Below are 20,670 nucleotides of genomic sequence, written 5' to 3'. Positions count from 1 at the left end.
ACCACACACACTCGTTCATAAGCCAAATATTTTTGGTAAAAAAGTGACGCATCAAAGAGCGGGGGTCGGCTTATAAACGGGTCTACACTAAAATTTGATGATTTTAAACTATGGAATCATTGAATATCTAATACATTGTCATTTTGTTTGCCTGGAGCATCTGCAGGCATGGCGCCCCTCAGCTCCCTGTGGCTGTGGTTCGCCGTTCCCAGCCCATGGGAGCTGCGGGAAGTGGCGCCACTTCCCGCAGCTCCCATGGGCTGGGAATGGCGAACCGCGGCCACAGGGAGCTGAGGGGCGCCATGCCTGCTGACGCTCCAGGCAAACAAAATGACAATGTATTAGATATTCAATGATTCCATAGTTTAAAATCATCAAATTTTAGTGTAGACCCGTTTATAAGCCGACCCCCGCTCTTTGATGCGTCACTTTTTTACCAAAAATATTTGGCTTATGAACGAGTGTGTGTGTGTGTGTGTATGTGTGTATGTATATATATATATAGTAATTACACCACAACGGAACTGCTGTTCTGTTCATATTATGTAACTGGACCTGTAGGCACACTTTTTTTTTAACAAAATGTTGTTTAAATGCAGACTACTTGGATGCTTATTTTAGAATATATCCTTTAGATACAGTCTGTCCTCAAAGTGCAAAAGCTTATTTGGTGATCACCAAACTAACACACAAAGCTTAGAATGCTTTGAGGAGATATATGTAGCACCTAATAACCTCTGTTAGCTTCTCCTCTTGCATACTTAAAAGAGAAGTGAACTGAATTGGGCTCTAAAAGGCTTAAACAGACTCATCTTCATAGTTTGACATAACTACTGGCACTTATTACTTATCTGATTTCCTTTATATTGGACACCGTACAGACTAGTATATCTCGTTTTTTTTGTTTGTTTGTTTTGTTTTGTTTTTTGTTTTTTTTACTATTTTAACTCTTGCTTGCTTTCTGGTTTGCTTTTCAACTTAAGTCTTGCTGGAGATCCTTGAACAAACATTGCATGTCCAGCCTGCTAACATTTTTACCAGCCCATTCTCCAATGTCACATTTGTTTACTGTCAAAAGCATTCTGACAGGTTTCAGAGTAACAGCCGTGTTAGTCTGTATCCGCAAAAAGAAGAACAGGAGTACTTGTGGCACCTTAGAGACTAACAAATTTATTAGAGCATAAGCTTTCGTGGACTACAGCCCACTTCTTCGGATGCATTCTGGGCTCTCATCTGCCTTTGTTTCAGTTTTGGAGCAATACAAATAAATTTGGTGAGCCGAGGAAATGGAAAAACAAAGCTAGTTCGTATGAGGAATATTCCTTGTTGTGATCACTCTGTTACTCCTTGATACAATCAGGTTATTAATATTAACTGTTGGGAAACACTTCAGTGTTGTGCACCAGCTGTTGAAATTTGCATTGTCATTGACTCCACTAGAAAGGTGGTAGCATATTACTTGAAAATACCAAATATAACGTTGAATGTACTAATAATTTGCTGTAAGATGCTGCTCAGTGACATTGCATCCATCTGATTTGCATATGGGTGATATAGCAAATACTGATATAGAGCAGGGAACACCTGCTCAATAATTGTAATTGGGAACTTAATGTGGTGTGGTGCCAGTTTGATCTATGAGTGGACTTCATCAAGCTAAAATGTATTCAAAGCCTTTTTCACTTATTTCAGACCAGAAGATTGAAAAATAGCAAAAAGAATGGTACCGAAATATAACTAGCCTGGAAATGTTCATTGTCTAATCTGTCACTTAAATTTAAAGGGAGAGCTTGAAATCAAGTCAATTTAATAAATTTAAAAGAAAAGAAAAGTTAAAAGTAGCTTGTTGTTACAACTGCCACTGAGTGTCCCTACCATGTTTTGTTTTTTTCTTATGATTAAAAATGTTTTCTTTTCATGGGTCTCTCTCTCTCTCTCTCTCTCACACTCACACTCACACTCACACACACCACTGTCTCCCCATAGACAAACTAAGTGTCAAATGCATAAAGTAAACAAGCTGAAAAAATAAATTTACTGTACCTACAATATTAATCTTTCGTTACCTACTAGTAATGCTTTCCAGACAGAAGTGATTTTTGTGAGGTGCGACCCTTAAAAATCATGCCACTTTCATTGCTGCTAGTTAGTCTTTACATTAGAACAAATATTTTCATTATGCAAAACTAAAGGAAACTTTCTGAAACTTTCTTGATCTGTTTGCCTTCTATAAATGACTTCTGAAAGGAAATCTGCTTACAGATACTGAAGGTAATCTTCTAGTTAACAACACTTCTCGTATTTAGTGGGATACTGTCAATATGGGTAGGCCTAATATTTGACTACCTTTATTTTTCCATATCTATAGGTCTGTAATTTTTACTCCCTGAAAACATTTTCAAAATTGGTATTCTAGCAACAAAATAAATGGGAGCACATTATGGAGAAAAGAACAGACATCACTTTCAAATTTAGCGTATGTAATTATAAGCAATGAAGGAAATGGGCTTAATCTATGAAAGATTACTTTCACACACAAGAATGATTCCTCTCCCCCTCCCCCCCGGCTTGGTGATTTATATATGAGGGTGGGTTTAAGAAAGGAATATTTGGGTACTTTTATTGAAAAACAATCCCTTGCTGATTACACGTTGCTAGCAGCCAGTGATTGTTTTTCAATAAAAGTACCCAAATATTCCTCTTAAACCCGCCCTCGTATATAAATTGGCAAGCTAGAAAAATATATTCATAGCTTTCTGTGCAGAAGTGCTCATTGCTAAATACTATGTATGCTTCACAGATTGCCTCTGTTCCAGTCTATTCTTAAATTAAATACTACAAATAGATCAAATTTAATTACTTGGTGGACACTGTCCTCTTCTGGACACACACACAAAAGCATCAACAAAGGAAATGTTTACACTTAGTAGTCTTCAGGACGACCAGTTCACTTCATTTCAGATTACTGAAGTTTAGAATAGCAGATCTATTAAAATATAAGGATATGTGATTCCTTTCATGTTTGATCCAAAAGGAGCTTTCTATTCTTTAACACCAATTTCCTCTTTCACTGAACTCCCATACTTCAAAAGGTGAATAAATGTTTTTGGATAGTTGTAGCAAATTAAATTTTGTACTAATTTGTTTTCCACAGATTCCTTTATACCAGGGATCAGCAGCCTTTGGCCCGCGGCCCGCCAGGGTAAGCCCCCTGGCGGGCTGGGCCAGTTTATTTACCTGCCGCGTCCACAGGTTTGGCTGATCGCGGCTCCCACTGGCCGCGGTTCGCCGCTCCAGGTCAATGGGGGCCACAGGAAGCGGCACAGGCCAAGGGATGTGCTGGCCGCGGCTTTCTGCAGCCCCCATTGGCCTGGAGCGGCGAACCACAGCCAGTGGGAATTGCGAGCCTCCAAACCTGAGGATGCGGCAGGTAAACAAACTGGCCTGGCCCGCCAGGGGGCTTACCCTGGTGGGCCGCGTGCCAAAGGTTCCCGATCCCTTCTATATACTGTAGGAGCCAATATATTTGTAGAAGACTGGGCATTTCTTTGCTTTTAAGCCAGACTTTGTTCAGTATGTTTTCATACATGTATAGCTACTGGTTTTGAGAACAGTATTTCACATTTTGAAAATTTAAAGTATCAGCCCTTGTATGGCTTTTCTGTTATGGAAGTACCAATGAAAGATGCATGCAAAAGAGAGGTAAGTGACCCAACAAATGAAGTTTCATAGAAATTAACGCTTTTGCCATTGCGAAGGAAGATGATTCACTTAAACCTCGACCAAAGAAGAAAAAAATTGCTGCACTAAAAATTTCTGAAAACCCTTAATTCCTTGATTTGGGGGAAAGAGAACCTTTTTGTTCAGGAGCATGGCACGTGCTTAAATATTTGGCCAAAGTTAATAACATAAATTTGAGACTTAAGAGAGACTGTAGAGTGAAATGTTGTGGTGGTGTTAGCACTATGTGGTTTGAGAGTGCCTTGGATAAGATTTCTGATTTGTTATCTTCCTGATATGGGTAATTGTTTCATGGTACCAGGTTTCTGATTCAGATTATCTGGACTAAAGCCCCTTTTACACAGGACATAGGATATAAAACTGTGCTTAACGTTCAGTGTTGTAGTTTAGCTGTCCATTGTGGATGTGGTCTTAGCAGCTTAAAGAACTAAGCTTTCGCCCCTGTCAAGATCTAGGTTAAGGCCACATGACCCACCAGGCACCAAACCATGCTAGAGCCATTTGGTCTAAAACTATGGATAAATCTTGCTTAAGCATGTATGTTAGCCCTGTCTACCTAAGAAAAGTTGTACGTTCATCTGTTCCATTACTTTTCTGTTGTCTTTCTGTGACTTTTTTCCAGTCCAGGTAATAAACATAATTTATTGGCTAAATATAACTTTTTAAATAGCCTTTTTGCTAATAACACTACAAAACTGAAACCTGTTCACATGTAAATGGATTATCTTCAGCATCTTTCATGAATATACGTTTTCAAAGTAGAGGCAGATTTTACCAGCATGGTGACAGCATCATATTTAAACACTGTTCTGGAAACTGATGTACAGAATTTTCCACTCCTTTAACACCATCATTTGATAGATTTGTTTGAACTATTGCTTTCTTTAGAGAGAAACAATTTTCTTTGACTAAAACTACTAATATTTGGGGTATTTACATCATGTTGCATATGTCCTCTAGGGTAGTGGTTTTCAAACTAGGGCTGCCGCTTGTTCAGGGAAAGCGGGAGCCGCGATCAGCCAAACCTGTGGACACGGCAGGTAAACAAACTGGCTCGGCCCGCCAGGGGCTTTCCCTGAACAAGCGGCGTCCCTAGTTTGAGAACCACTGCTCAGGGGGGACTAATTGAAAGTCACCTAACAATTTTTTCATGAAAGCTCCCAAAAGTTACCTATTGTAACATAAAGAACACTTTTAACTTGTGTAGGCCTGTCTTATTAATAAGTCAGTTCTGAGCGCCTTAAAACTAGAACAGTTTTAATACATTCTGCAGCCTTGTTAACAACTGAGATTATTTTGATAAGAGATTAATAAAATAAATGTGGTTTGCTTTTTTCCCCCCCTAGAACAAGCTTGCCATCTCCAATGTTTTCCAGGAATGACTTCAGTATTTGGAGTATCTTAAGAAAATGTATTGGAATGGTAAGTAAAATATATAAGTTGTGATAAGTTATGGTTGTGGCTATCTCTAAAGAGGACCAAAATGTGAACTGAGAAGTCTGTTTGTTTGTTTGTTTTTAACTTGTTGATTATACTGTGCTCACAACCAAAAAGACCAAGGGTGACTCCAAGAGCCAATTTATTCAATAGAGCAAAGGCATTTTCTCTTAATAGTCCTCCAAGGATCCTGTAGCATCCAGAGCTCTCCCCAGTCTCATTTTATACTTGTAGTAGAAAACTTTCCAGATTCACCACAGTACTTCAGATGGGTTAGTGACTAGGTCTGTTTAATCAAATCTGGGAAGCTCAGTGACAGGTCAGCCTCAATCATTCTAGTAGATCAAGGTATAACACAATCCAGTGGTTGGAAATTGAAGTTTGATAAATTTAGACTAGAACGAAGGGCTTGTCTTCACTACCGGGGAGATCGACACTGCTGCAATCAATGCAGTGGGTGTCAATTTAGCGGGTCTAATGAAGACCCACTAAATCGATGGCAGAGTGCTCTCTGGTCGACTCCAGCTCCCAGAGAAGAGTAAGGTAAGTCGACGGGAGAGTGTCTCCCATCAACATAGCACAGTGAAGACACCGGGGTAAGTTGACCTAAGCTACATAGACTCCAGCTATGTTATTCACTTACCTGGAGTAGCGTAACTGAGGTCAACTTACCCCCATAGTGAAGACAAGCCCAAAGTCACAAATATTTAATATACATTCAGAAAAGTTCTTTGGCCTCTGTTATACAAGAAGTCAGACTAGATGATCGCAGTGGTCCCTTCTGGCCTTATCTATGAATCTTAAGTCTGCTCCCAGTTAATGGTTAATTGGGAAGGCTTCTTTTCTTTCCATTATGTAACCCCACAATGTAGGCAGGTTCATCTTGGCCACAATGATTAGGTTTCACTCTCTAAAGTGCAATGTGCCAAACTGAAAGTTACACTGTTGCCTTACTAAGCGAATCTGCATAGCCACAAGGTGAAAGCACTTTCTGGGAGTAAGTTTCCTGTGTATCGGTATTACATTAACTTCAAAAACTTGTTCCCCTCTCACTGCAATCAGAAAACAGACACAATATGCAAGAAACCTACTGAAAGTCCATACAGGAGATAAGATTGCTCAGGAAAGTTATTTTGAACTCCAGAGCACATGGACTTTCACAGAAGCTTTTCAACTTAAGAAGCATTATGATTCTTATCAGATAAGAGAGTAACCTGAAAGCTACAAAAAGGGCTGTTGGCAGCAGGTCTAGCTTGCTCTGCAATGAGCTGCTCTGCTGTGCACAGAAAGACACCTGAAAAGGCCTCAGTGTAATCTGGAAGAAGGAACCAGTTAAAATGAAGCCAGTGCTTTCTTAGGCTTCAGCTCTGCTCTGTCAAATTGCTGACAAAGATCCTTGAGATATGTTTGTCCTGGTCATGGATAGGCAGATTTCTCCCTATTCTGTGTTTCCCAAAGAGTAGGAACACCATATTGGAAATAGGTGTAGTGTGGGCAATTTCACAAGTGGTGCATGAGGCTGAGAGGAAATTGAAGGGCAGGAAAAACTGCATTTGGGGAATAAATGACCATGTACTAAAATGTTACAATACTAAAGGTTTATATTTAAATCTGTCAAAGTATAGATCATCTGACTTTTTTACTCTATTCTTTCCATTTTGATTAGACTTAAATACTCTTTGCCAGTTTCTTATCTCCATACTTTTACTTGTGCAACATGGTATTCTAGATAAGACTTAGTAGTAAACAAACTTTGAGAGAGAGGGGTTTTAACTTGGATGTTAAGTTTACTGTTGTAGCAACTGAGCAAAATTTTATTGTATGTTTATAAATTAATGATTTAATTTAAAAAATTTAAAAGCTTGACTAGTTTAGAAATCAATTGTTAGAACTTGGAAGATATTCCTTATTCATTTGGGCCCAAATTTAAACTAATTTTTTAGGTTTTATTCACTTTCATGCTGGCTGCCTCAAAACATGTTTTTGTTTTTTGTTTTATTTTTTCCCCCTCTCTTTTTTGGGAGTTGAAGGTTAGTCATTTTGTAGGCCTTGTCTACACTGCCACTTTACAGCGCTGCAACTTTCTCGCTCAGAGGTGTGAAAAAACACACCCCTGAGCGCTGCAAGTTTCAGCACTGTAAAGTGACAGTGTAGACAGTCCACCAGTGCTGGGAAAGCTCTCTCCCAGTGCTGGTGCCACCACTACGCAGAGCGCTTTAGCGTTGCTAGTGAAAACATACCCTTAGGTTGCTATTGGAACTGTCTTGATTTATAAACAAAAAACCTTCAGATGTTAATTTACATAGGTTAATCTGTTGACAGCTAACATAAAGATTATCTAGCACAACCATTATACTGATCCATTAGTGAAAGTAAACACCTTTCTTCTTGCTGAAGCTTGACTGCATGCTCTCAGAACTGTCCTAAGAATGAGTCTTAGATTGTTCTACAGTGCTGTTGCATTAAAGCAAAGTTAAATAAATCCCTTAATTTTTTAACCCTATAGTTGAGTTTTATCTAATCATACCAGTCTGCCCAATGGATGTAACCAATTATGTAAAATAAATTGTCTGAACTGGAAATTAAATATTCCAGATTCATTAGGTTGGTCAGATTTTATAGATTTCTTTCAAGACTTTACATAACTTATTCATAATACACGCCATACTTATTAGCCTTTTTTGACCTGGATTCTTGTGACAATATTTGATAGATCAAGTACGGTTCATTTCAGAAGCTTACTCCTATCGCTTCTCGTGCCCGCCTGCCCTCCCTCTCACCCCAAGGTTGCCTGTTTGACTAATCAGATGGCCAGTACCTGTTCTAAAAATAGTGTTTCTGAATCTTGGTGTACAAGGCTTTCAAAAGAGAAGTCCTGAGAATCTCCTCTCTTCTATGCCCACCATCTTCCTCTTCCCCATTAGGAATTTAGATACACTTCTCTTTTTAGCCATCTTTTCACCAATGCTTGGCTCGAGAGATGTGGGTCTTTCTTTCGAATTTGCTGGCCAGGTCAAGGGATGTTGCACTGCCACTAGGCTAACCTCACTTATTTCTCTAATAAGCCAATTAAATTCTTGTTACTTAGTTCATTGTGTTTAATCTCTTCAGTTTTAATACAACTTTATATCCTGTGTCAGGAGCTGTCCAAGATCACTATGCCGGTTATTTTCAACGAGCCACTGAGCTTCCTACAGCGACTTACAGAATATATGGAACATACATACCTCATCCACCAGGCCAGTTCACTTTCTGGCACAGTTGAGAGGATGCAGGTACTTTACTCTGTAGTCGTGTCTTAAAATGCTTGTGGAGGTCTGTTTGAACAGGTTGGACTGTGGTACAACTTTCTTTCAGCTAAGGACATAAGAATGGCCATATTGGGTCAGATCAATGATCTATCTAGCCCATATCCTGTCTCTAACAGTGGCCAGTGCCGCATGCTTCAGAAGGAATGAACAGAATGGCAATTCTGAGTGATCCATCCCCTGTCATCCAGTCCCAGCCTCTGCAGTCAGAGGTTTAAGGACACCCAGAGCACGGGGTTTCATCCCTGACCATCTTGGCTATTTCTCTTTTTAACCCTGTTGTACTTTTTGCCTTCACAACATCCACCGGCAATGAGTTCTGAAGGCTGAGTATGCATTGCGTGAAGAAGTTACTGAAATTTGTGATGAATCCGCTGCCTGTTAAACAGTCTGTTGGAGAGGAGAGATGCTGTAATCTGCTACACATGGAACTGCTTTACTAGTTCTGTTAGCTAGTTCTGTTCAGTTAACTCAATGTGTATTCAATTTTTAAAAGCTTTAATATTTCTTAGCTTTTTGCAAAACTTGCCAGGCCCACCTGGGAGGCAATTTTTATGCCAAAGACAGAACTAAAGTAAAGTAACAGAGAAAGATGAAGTGCAGTAGAAGAATTTTATATTTAAAGTAGAAGTATCAAAGGGAAATCCAACAAGGTGAATGATGTATGTTAATATTCTGTTGAACAGTGCGTAGCTGCATTTGCTGTGTCTGCTGTTGCCTCACAGTGGGAACGTACCGGAAAACCATTCAACCCACTTCTTGGAGAGACGTACGAATTAGTCAGGTAACAAATAGAAACTGCATTTAAGACCAAAGTGTATTTTATGGAATTTGCGGGTTTATATAAACACATTGTATGGCTTGTGAATTGCTTTGTGTGTTTGAAAATTGGCTGCATTTTAGGAGCAACTGTTACAAGTGCTCACACTGCAAGTTGTTAGCATTTCTGTTGTTACTTCCCCTTTATGGGAGTCTAACTTGCCTGTAAAAATTGCTCTGGGTTTGAAAAGTTGTGAAAGTGTCTTTTACTTAAAAGCAGCCTTAATATAATCGAAGTGATCAGAAAAATATCAGGTTTTTTAGTGTATAAACCTAGGTTTCAGATCTATACTAAACAAAGACTTACCATGTAAACACACATTGCCTGAAAAGCAATTACTGTTGTGCAAATGTCCTTTAAACTATTACACAAACTTAGATAATATATACAAACAGATCTTTTTAGTTAAGAACTAAAAAATAAACTAAGCCCCTTCTGTTTTGGGCCACTCTTGCCTACTTGTTACGTTGGGGTCTCATCAGTCAGATACACATATGTGGATGCTGCAATGTGTAGTCAAAAATTTGTCATTTTAAAAAATAGTTAAGTCTGTTAGTATTTCTGTTGAACTTGTCTGGTGTCTGAGAGAGAGACCATATACCATTGTAGCTATGACAAGTGGTGCAGTCACACCAGAGCCCTGGAAATTATGAGGGCCCAACCACTATCGGATGCTGCTGCTGGTGGCAGTGTTGAGTTAGGTGACACTGCCCAAGGTGCTGTTCTGCTGCCCACCCCGCACTGCGGAGTGACTGGCTGCTGATATCCTTGTCCCAAACTTGTTCAGGAGCCTGATTGCACTTGCCTGGAGGCTGAGTCATGTGGGGTGTATGCACTGTGCTGCAAGGGTGCACAGCTACCCGCACTGAGCTGCCCCTACAGGCACTAATGCAGGGCCGGGACATAGAGTGCAGGGTGCAGGTGAGGAGGAGCCCAAGGGAATGGGTGAGGGAGAGGCTGGTGATGGGAACAGGAAGCCAGGAGGAGTGGGGAGGGGTTCAGGGTTTAAGGTGAGGGAGCAGTCAGAGTGGCAGTAGGGACTCTCAGCGGTGTGGGAGCAGAACATCCAGTGGTAGGGAAGAGGAAACAGGCAGCAGCAGGGCACAGGAATGTGGTGGGGTGAACCTAGGCAATGCAGCACAAAATAGGGCTGGTACTGTGGCTGTGGGGGGCAATGGAGAAAAAGCTGCCAGCACTGGAAGAATTGGGGGTGGGGGTCTGAGCTGCAGTGTTAGAGGCGCGAGAACCCTTTTCCTGTGACTTGCATCCCAGCAGAACCCTTCTTGTGTGTACTGAATCCCTGCCCCCTGGGGAAGCACCAGGTACCAGCACCAGGTACCAGCACCAGTACAGTGCAAGGAACAGAAAGTGCCTAAAGCAGGGGTAGGCAACCTATGGCACGTGTACCAAACGTGGCATGTGAGCTGATTTTCAGTGGCACTCTCACTACTGGGGTTCTAGCCACTGGTCTGGGGGCCGCTGCATTTTAATTTAATTTTAAATGAAGCTTCTTAAACATTTTAAAAACCTTATTTACTTTACATACAACAATAGTTTAGTTATATATCAGACTTGTAGAAAGAAACCTTCTAAAACCATTAAAATGTATTACTGGCACGTGAAACCTTAAATTAGAGTGAATAAATGAAGACTCGGCACACCACTTCTGAAAGGTTGCCAACCCCTGGTCTAAAGGCTCCTTGACCTGCTGCTCTAATGGTCGTGGGAGGATAATATGCTGGAGATGCTAATATATTTTTCCATTTAAAACCACCTCTCTTGATTCTTCAGAAGCTTTCTCCCTCTAATTCAGATCCTTAAAATTTCCAGACCATGTAGTCAGGGTGGGAATAAACATTCCCCATTGCCAACATTTTTCCTTGACTTTTGGACTTTTTGGGATTAGGGGTCATAGTAGAAACATCTTTTATTCCTGTAACTTTATCTTGTTTGCATAACTAGTTTAGGAATTCAATTTGAAGTTCCTTTCTCCCTCTCTTCCTGAAACTTAATTTAAAACTAAGCAGAAGCTGTGGGATGGGAGGGCAGGATTGGAGCTATGAGAGAGTTAGCAAGGAGTTGGAGAGCTGAATTGGGGCTGTGTGAGAGCAGGACGGGGTGGATTTCAGAATCAGGAAGAGACCCCTAACTTTTTCTTGTACCAGGGCCCTCTGGAGTCTTGCAGCATCACAGAGAGAGATCTATATTGCAGTGAGTGTTTTTAAACTAATTGCTGGCTTAAATACTAGATCCATACATAATTGCTATAACTTTACGCATTCTGAAACATAAAATTAAAGGAAATTCTTACAACTGGTACTGTAGTGAATCAGTGAAACTCACAAAATTTGCATTTCAGAGAACTGCGGAGAACAGTGATCCTGAAAACTTTTATTTTTTTTATTTTTAGAGATGATCTTGGGTTTAGACTCCTTTCAGAACAAGTTAGTCATCACCCACCAATCAGTGCTTTCTATGCTGAAGGCTTGAATAACGATTTTGTGTTTCATGGCTCAATCTATCCTAAACTCAAGTTCTGGGGCAAGAGTGTGGAAGCAGAACCTAAAGGGACTATAACTCTGGAACTCCTTGAGTAAGTTGGTCAGATTGCTGTATTAAACTTTCGTTTTGAGGCTGTGCAGAATAAAGGCTTATATAATGGTCTCCAGTGCTGCATGATGACTTTTAATATAGCCACTATTTCATATAGATGAAGCAGACAGTCTTTTTTTTTTTTTTTTTTTTTTTTTTTAATACAGTTTGCATATTTCCTGCTTTTATGGCTCCTTACAATAATTTATAACACACTCTACTGCCTGTTAACCCTTATTGCCCACTTCAGTTTTAGTGGTCTCATATAGCATGTGTGACCACTTATGCTTAACAATGTGTCCTACCTTATATTTACCTTGGACACTCCAGTTGCCTTCTCCAGACCTGAGGAAATGCTCTGTAAAGCTGAAAAGCTTGTCCCTTCCATTGGAAATTGGTCCAATAAGATATTACCTCATTTATCTTGTCGCTCTCATTCTGCGACCAAAATGGCTTGAACACTACTGCAAACAGAATTGTACAGTTCACTGGCACCCCTGAGTTGTATAGGCTTCAGATAATTAAGGCCTTAATCCTGCAAATACTTACGTGTGCTTAACTTGACTACTGTAAGTAGTCCCAGTGATTTAATGCCAGTAGTAGATGCACTGAAGCTGCCATGCTAAGCAGTTAACAAAATCAGGCAGTGTCTTCTATTTTTGCCACACCATGCATGGCTGGTGCATCTTGTTTCCTTGATTTGCTGCCAGTAACAAATAAAATTCCAGAGCCAGATACTTGCTGTAGAGTCATTCAGGTATATTGTTAAAAGGTGTGATTATGCCAGCAGTTGTTGTCCTTCTTTTTTTTCCAGACACGATGAAGCCTACACATGGACAAATCCTACTTGCTGTGTGCATAATATTATTGTGGGTAAACTTTGGATTGAGCAGTATGGAAATGTAGAAATAACTAATCACAAGTAAGCTGGAATATGACTTGTTAATCTACTATGTTTTAAAACAAATTATTGCAAAGTAATTTGAGCTAAATATTTCTTCCTTAGAACTGGTGAGAAGTGTGTATTAAACTTCAAACCATGTGGGCTTTTTGGAAAGGAGTTACACAAAGTTGAAGGCTACATTCAAGACAAAAGGTAAAAGTCCTGTCTGAGTTAGATCTACTGTTCAATAAAATACTACTTAAATATTTAATACAGATATATGTGGGAACTATTGGAATTAAATACTGTTATAATATACTTTGCCAAGGACCTTTATGTATGTATGTGTGAGGTTAACTTGTTAGTAACTGTAATGTATAGTAAGATGGGGATTCGGTGTTAAATCTGTTCTTAGAATCCTTTTTATAATAAAATCTGAAAACACTAAAACTAACTTCATAACTTGTTTAAGCTCTTCCTAAAATTAGTCCTTTTTCTGACAGCAAAAAGAAAGTTTGTGCACTCTATGGGAAATGGACTGAGTGCTTGTACAGTGTTGACCCAGCTACATTTGAAGCTTACAAAAAAAATGACAAGAAAAATACAGAAGAGAAGAAAAACAGTAAACAGGTATTAGACATGTGAAGAGGTGGTGTGTTAAAGGCACAATAGAACACTTAGCAGTCTAAGGTGCTTTTAGGCTTGTTACTGTTTTATACTTTTTTCTTAGACTTTTTCTTAGTAGGAACTTAGTAAGATTCAAAAAGGGTTTAGACATGTATTATATGGATTAATTATAATCTGGCTATTATCCATACAGTTTTGGAAGGGTTAAAATCCTTGTGCTTTAAGGTTTAAGCCAATATCTAATTATTAAGGATTAGCATGAAACTTTAGTGAGAGCAGATTTCCCCACCTCTGCCTACTATTAGGTTCTTTCACCTTCCCCTGGAGTCACCAGGTGGGATAGTGGACTAGAGGGACCATGGATCTGATCTAGTATATAAACTCCAACCTGATGCTTTCCAGACCTGTAAGCAGGATAGATAAGGGTCTGTTTAGAAGGATTTCATAACTTGGAGGAATGTCATATTCTGAAGGTTTTGCAAGGATTTTTACAGTCTGCACTGTCACAGGAAATCTTACTCTTCGCGTTTCTGTAACCCATTATGTTACTCCTTAACAATTCTTTCAATAGAAAACCGCTCTTTTAAACCAATGACAGTGAAGGTTCTTATAGTAATTATACATACTTGCCATCATTCATCTTAAATGACTAGAGAAAACGTTTTTTACTAAAAATCTGAGAACCCCTCCATGCCATTGAAGATCACCATGCTTGCTTACTCCTTTGCCCTGTTAGATTCTAACCTTTCTAAAGGCAAGTATGCCTGTGTAGATTTACATTATTGCTGTACCGGAGAGCTCTAAAGCTCGGGGGATTACCACCCTCTCTTTGAGGCTGCATCTCTAAGCCTTTGGGAGGAGGAGGAGAAAAGAAAAATATACCCTGCACACTTGTTATCATCCATCTGCTTGTTTGTTTTCCTTTGCAATACTGAAGATTACTCTGAATGAAATACTTTTGTGTACAAAGCTCAAACTTCAGGTTACTTTTGGCTTCTCATGGGCTTTTAGTTAGTAAAATATACATGCCCACTTTGCCTTTTCACCATTTAATTCTTAAGAGAATTTTATACTCCATTTCACTGAATCTGCTACTCAGAATTTTATTCGTTCTCTATAGCTAAATTTTGAGTGTCTTTTTCCCTCTTCTTCTCTGACTGGAAGAGACTCTTTGACATCCAGATCAGGTGTCCAGTCTTTCTGATCTTGGGAGCTGGCATAATAACTTAAAATGTAAAATCTGCTGAAGAATGTTAATTATAACTAGAACTGCTTTGAAAATTGGCAAATGAAACTAAACAAAGAATCTAGTGAAACTGTGTTTTTTCGGACAGTGTCTTAGAGCTGCCAGGACTCTGAGAGAGCAAGGTCTTTCTCTTTGTTTAAATAAAAATTAAAAAAAACAAAACATGCACAAACTGCAGCCTGGAAGGTGCCACTGAGAACCCCCCACTCAGTCACTGCCTAACTCTGTAGGTGCCTAAATTCCTTAGGTGCTGAAGTTTCCACTAATAGAGTCCCCTAAACACCTGTGTTTCTGCCAGTGGCATTCATAAAGTCAACTAAGTCCTGATACTGCCAAGCAGTTCATGCCCTATCTCATGTCTAAGACCTGGCAAGGTTGTCAAACTGGGCTTTCCCCTATTATCTCACCTGCAGGGCCCAATCCAGTAGGTGTGCTCGGGGCACTCCTAAACCACACACAAGATAGTCAAGAATGAGCAGATTTATGGTGAACCTTGTTATATTCGATAGTTTATAGTCTTTCACACACCAAGTGAGTGCCTAAATCACCAGTTTATGGGATATTCTGATGTGGGAGTCAGTCTCTCTCCTGTTGAAGCTGTTCCATTTTCTATAAATTGAATATTTGTTGGGCCAGAGAGAGTGACCATATAGGGCACACTCCTGGAAAAAAGGAGATCTGGGTTGCAGTCCTTCCCCAAATCCGGGAGAGTAGAGATTTGAAAACAGGTCTTCCATATCATAAGTGAGTTCCCTAACCATTGGGCTACTAGCTAAAATGGAGTGGGGGGGGTCTCTGCAGGGTTTTTTTGCAAGAGGACTAACCTTGCTTAGTCTCCTAACTCCAGAAGTGGGCTTGGTACTAGTCAATATATTCATTAATGACTTGGATAATGGAATGGAGAGTGTGCTTATAAAACTTGCAGATAAAGCCAAGCTGGGATGGTTTGCCAACACATTGGAGGACAGGATTAAAATTCAAAATAACCTTGACAAACTGGAGAACTGGTCTGAGACCAACAGGATGAAATTCAATAAGACAAGTGCAAAGTACTTCATTTAGGAAGGAAAACTCAAATGCACAAATACAAAATGGGGAATAACTGTCTAGATGGTCCTATTGCTGAAAAGGATTAGTGGGCGGTAGTGGATCACAAATTGAATGAGTCACCAATGTCATGCAGTTGCGTAAAAGGCTAATAATTCTAGCGTGTATTAACAGGAGTGTTTTACGCAAGATATGGGCAAGTATCAGAGGGGTAGCCGTGTTAGTCTGAATCTGTAAAAAGCAAGAGAGGGTCCTGTGGCACCTTTAAGACGAACAGAAGTATTGGAGCATAAGCTTTTGTGGATAAGAACCTCTGGAGATTTCCATTACTTGCATCTGAAGAAGTGAGGTTCTTACCCACGAAAGATATGGGCAGTAACTCTCCCGCTCTACTCAGCAGTGGGGAGGCCTCAGCTGGCGTGGTGTGTCCAGTTCCGGGCGCTAGACTTCAGGAATGATGTGGACAAATTGAAGGGCATCTAAAGGAAAGCAACAAAAATGTTAAAAGGCTCAGAAAATCTGACCTATCACCCTTAAAAAAAAAAAAAAAAAAAAAAAAAGAAAAAGTGGGGGGGGGCACATGTTCAGACTTAAAAGACGATGGGGGGGGTGTCTTCAGCTATGTTAAGAGCTGTTATAAAGAGGATGGCGATCGGATTTTTTGTTTTGTTTTGTTTCCCACCCTATGTCCACTGAAAATAGGGCAAGAAGTAATGGGCTTAATCTGCAGCAAGGGATATTTAGGTTAGATATTAGGAAAAACTTTCTAACACTAAGGGTAGTTAAACTCTGGAATAGGCTTCCAGGGGAGGTTGTGGAACCTCCCATCACTGGAGGGTTTTAGGAACAGGCTGGACAAACACCTGTCCAGGATGGTCTAGGTTTACTTGGTCCTGCCTCAGGGCAGGGAACTGGACTTGAAGACTTCTTGAGATCCCTTCCAGGCCTACATTTCTATGATGGCTGTGAATCCTGACTAGAGAAAGGTGCCTCCCTTGGGCCAAAAGTTGGGTGTCTGGCTACCTTTCAGTTTAGGCCTCTCCCCTCTCCTCAGCATTTCTTACTAGCTAGTTTAGGCAGCTTGCTGATTTCTGTGAATCCCATGCTTAGGCATCTCATTCTCCCCATGCATTGCATAGAGAGCCTGGGTGCCTGGCTGAGGGTTCCTCCAAGTGGCAAGCTGCCTAAAAGGTAGGTGTTGCAATGCCTAGGTCTGACCATGGATCTAGCCCCTTGGTTCTTAAGGCCCGCAAAGGATTTCAGTTCTTCTTTTTTTTTTTTTTTTCCCCAAAAACTCCACTGCCGCCCACTTTTCGCCTTATAATGGTGGTGACGCAGTGTTAGTGCTTCAAGGAATTGAGGTTGCTTTAAGCACATTCTGAGCTTCCAAGTGATGTAAGGGTTACACTAAGATGTCTCACCACTTCATGCTCAAGTGATTTGCTTCGGTACCATGAAAATATATAGCCTATGGGAAGCCTCACCTACCCAGTGTTTCCAAATTCTCATGGCTTCCTGCTCCTTCTGCTCTTAGTACTGCCATCATGTAGGTTCACTTCCCTTTTCTTTAGGGGACCTACTTGGATGTGCTGCTGGGGGCCAATGTCTCATCGGCAGATTATCCTGGACCTTCCCATAAAGCCTTTGATTGTATAGGGATAAAATATTTTTGTGGAAAAACTTGCTATCCTTTTCATCAAAAAGATGTTGAGACATTAGACCTGTCTCTGTGCATGCAGAGATGGATATCCTATTAACATACAAACAGATTGAATGAAATGAATACTGCTCCTTCATTATATTAAGGCTGAAACACCATTAAACCAGGGTGACCAGTTGTGATCCTGAAAACTCAAGAAATTTCTCTGATCAAGTGAGAGCATTCCATGCTACAGACTGCACCTCTGAATTAAAGAGGAGGGCAATTGCAGTCAGCTTTCTTGTGCATTCTGGGTGCAGTCCTCAGATAAGATAAGTGAAGTCTGGACACTACTGAATTAGGGGTCCTAGAATCCTACAGAGTGAAGCTAGAGTGGTATTTAACAATCGGGAAAGATGATGTCATTAATATACAGAGTAGTGACGGGTATGTTATTTCAGTGGTTTTCAACCTTTCCAGACTACTGTACCCCTTTCAGGCGTCTGATTTGTCTTACGTACCCAGAGTTTCATCTCACTTAAAAACTATTTACTTACAAAATCAAACATAAAAATACAAAAGTGTCACAGCACACTATTACAGACAAATTGCCGACTTTCTCATTTTTATCATATAATTATAAAATATATTGATTGAAATGTAAGTACAGTATTTATACTCCAGTTTGATACTTGAGCCTGTTTTTCAGTTGTGAGCCTTGTCTGAAGCTGGAGCCCTGAGTGGTGTGGCTGAAATGCAAGCCCTGCCACCTAGGGCTGTAGCATGTAATTTAGCTTTGCGGGGCCCCCTGTGGCATGGGACTCTGGGCAAGCCCACCTAAACCCATCTCTCAATCCCCAGGTTGAGAAGCACGGATCTAGATGAGTTGAGTACCCCCGGAAAGACTTCTGCATACCCCCAGCGATATGCATCCTTCTGGTTGAAAAACAGTGTGTTATTCAGTGCTATGCATCAATTGAGATGATGTCCAGGGAACTGCTGAGAATGGCTAAAATGTGCTTCTAGTTTGTAGTCCCTCTTCATTGTAACTTCAGTGATGTTTGTGTACATATTGAAACACAATCTGAAACACACAACCAACTATTTGCAAGCTTCCATGGAACAGTATAATTTATAAAAGATCTGGTGCTTTGTTTATGGATTAGTTTGTTATTGATGCGGGGCTTCTTTCTTTTGATCTGGTAGCATTTTACCTCAATTTCTTTATCATTCTATTCTGTAGGGGGATACTAACAACTCTTTGGAAATCAGTTTGCTAGCACAGCCTAGAAATATCCAAGTGAGAGCTGCACTGGCAGATTGATAGCAGCCAAGGGATTAAATCTACTATGCATGATATTCTGGTCTACTTTGCAGCCATCTTAAATATTGAAAGCACCAGACCAAAATAATCTCATTACTAAACCAAGTTCTAATAGTTTGTCTTGGTAGCGTGGATGGGCCCAAGTCATGTCAGAAGGGTTCAAAATCATACTCTAGCCTAAGTTTCTCTGTGTGCTGAAATGCAGATACAGCAATTGGCCTTGTCCAATTTGCCTGGCCTAACTATAATAGAACCAAGTTCATTCACAAGAGGACTTAGACTGTGCTTATGCATAACTGGAAACTGTGTTCATTGTGCTCATCTGTCTGCTTGGATTTCTACTAAACAATCTCTAAAGCTTTTCCCATGGTGGGGTAGAACCAAATTGTTTCTAGAACTAACCTGTAAATTAACACGCTGGGACAAAAATTGTCATCCAGTACCGCAGCATAACAAGTTACAGTTTAGTCTAGCAGTATAGGAACTGACCAAGCTGTTTGCCCTGTTGTGGCTGAGCTGTTACCAAACCATGCCAACCACTTGGGACTTCAGGTTTATAGCATAATTTAAGGACATTGGTTAATATGTGTTTCACTTTTATGCTGCTGGACCAAAGCACCTTTTAACCAGTTGGAGAACAGTCTGCCCTACCATTATCCTCTACCACTCTAGCTAGTTTGGATGGAAACTTAAGCAGTATTTCCAGAAAGATATTAATCATGGTACAGCACTGTCATCCTAGCCAGTGTGCATCAACCTTGACTTCACAATCAGCCTTCTAGATTGAGTAGCCTCTTCTCAGAAGAGCATTTGTTTAATATGTTTCTTGTTTTCAGTTGACCTCATAATGTCAATGGAACCTAAGACCCCACTTGCTGAATGTCAATAATGCAGCAGTTACACATGCACAGACTATAGGATGCATGTTTCCTTAATGTAGGAGAAAAAAGAAAAGATGGTCTGCACTTTCAGCATAAATAAAACCAAAATTGATTTATATTTTAAATGGGGAAGGGGAACCCCTAACATTAGTGTTCTCTCTGGTGGTGAGAAACAAATAGTAACTTCAAAATGTGGATTTGAAAGCACCTATTTCTCAGTAGCTGCATGCTGAATGAATGAATGAATGAATAAATGTAAAAAAAAAAACTATTGGCAGAACTGTCTAAATAGAATGGCTTTTGTTTTTAATTTCTCTGAGGAGTTGATGGCTCTTCTAATCTTGACATGCATCTAGAAAAGCCAGTGGGTGTTAAAATCATTACTTAAGCCAAGGGGGGCAAAATAAGTACTGGGGCAGTGAATGTGTGTTCTGTGATGGTATGTTTCATGCATTTTTATGGGTTCATGTCTTAATCTCATTTCACTGTAGCTTCTGTGTAGGACTGTTCTATGGTTTGTGTTTAAGGTTGTTTAAACAAACAGCCTGTGACTCAGATACATTTTCGTGTATTTGTGCTTCTTATAGGTGGGCAATTCTGAAGAACCCGATGAGATGCCTTTGCCAGATTCTGAAAGTGTGCATGTTATTCCTGGAAGTATCCTACTCTGGAGGATAGCTCCGAGACCTCCAAATTCAGTACAGGTTAGCCAGGGCTCTGGTTAAATGTTTGGTGCTTTGACAATTTGTTGTTCACTGTACATTTTACAGTTTAACATCTTAATCACTGACTTCCTTGCTCGTGATGCAGTGGTTAAAATAACTTTTTTACAGTAAAATCAATTTTTGCTGCAATGATCTTGAACTTCCCCAACACAAACTAATGAGCTATGTAATGTGGAACTGAATATGTAGGCCTTGTATTGTAAGATGGACAGACCAGCGTGTACGCTTGGCTTGTTTCTAGTTTAGCTTAACTTCTCTACAGAATCACTGATTACGATGAGTTAGGCAATTGCTCTACTTAGCGGTGGCCTGGAGAATTCACTCTCCCACTCTGTTGCCACTTAAGTACTTCCATCCATTTGGGAGGCGGGTTTAGTGCAGGACAGCCAGTGCATGAGAC

General features: G+C 40.2%; 1 protein-coding gene across 1 annotated transcript in view; it reads left to right on the top strand.

Annotated features, from left to right (window-relative positions):
* OSBPL1A (oxysterol binding protein like 1A) overlaps positions 1 to 20,670 on the top strand; it is a 154,619-nt gene that overhangs the window by 123,092 nt on the left and 10,857 nt on the right. The window contains exons 18-25 of the mRNA XM_034762783.1: positions 5,088 to 5,163; positions 8,319 to 8,453; positions 9,173 to 9,270; positions 11,717 to 11,899; positions 12,713 to 12,820; positions 12,905 to 12,994; positions 13,285 to 13,411; positions 20,133 to 20,249. Coding sequence (XP_034618674.1) covers positions 5,088 to 5,163; positions 8,319 to 8,453; positions 9,173 to 9,270; positions 11,717 to 11,899; positions 12,713 to 12,820; positions 12,905 to 12,994; positions 13,285 to 13,411; positions 20,133 to 20,249 — 934 coding nt within the window. The remainder of the gene's footprint in view (positions 1 to 5,087; positions 5,164 to 8,318; positions 8,454 to 9,172; positions 9,271 to 11,716; positions 11,900 to 12,712; positions 12,821 to 12,904; positions 12,995 to 13,284; positions 13,412 to 20,132; positions 20,250 to 20,670) is intronic.

Source organism: Trachemys scripta, chromosome 2 (assembly GCF_013100865.1).
Source record: "Trachemys scripta elegans isolate TJP31775 chromosome 2, CAS_Tse_1.0, whole genome shotgun sequence".
Classification (NCBI taxonomy): Eukaryota; Metazoa; Chordata; order Testudines; family Emydidae; genus Trachemys; species Trachemys scripta.
This window is presented reverse-complemented; position numbering and strand designations above follow the sequence as displayed.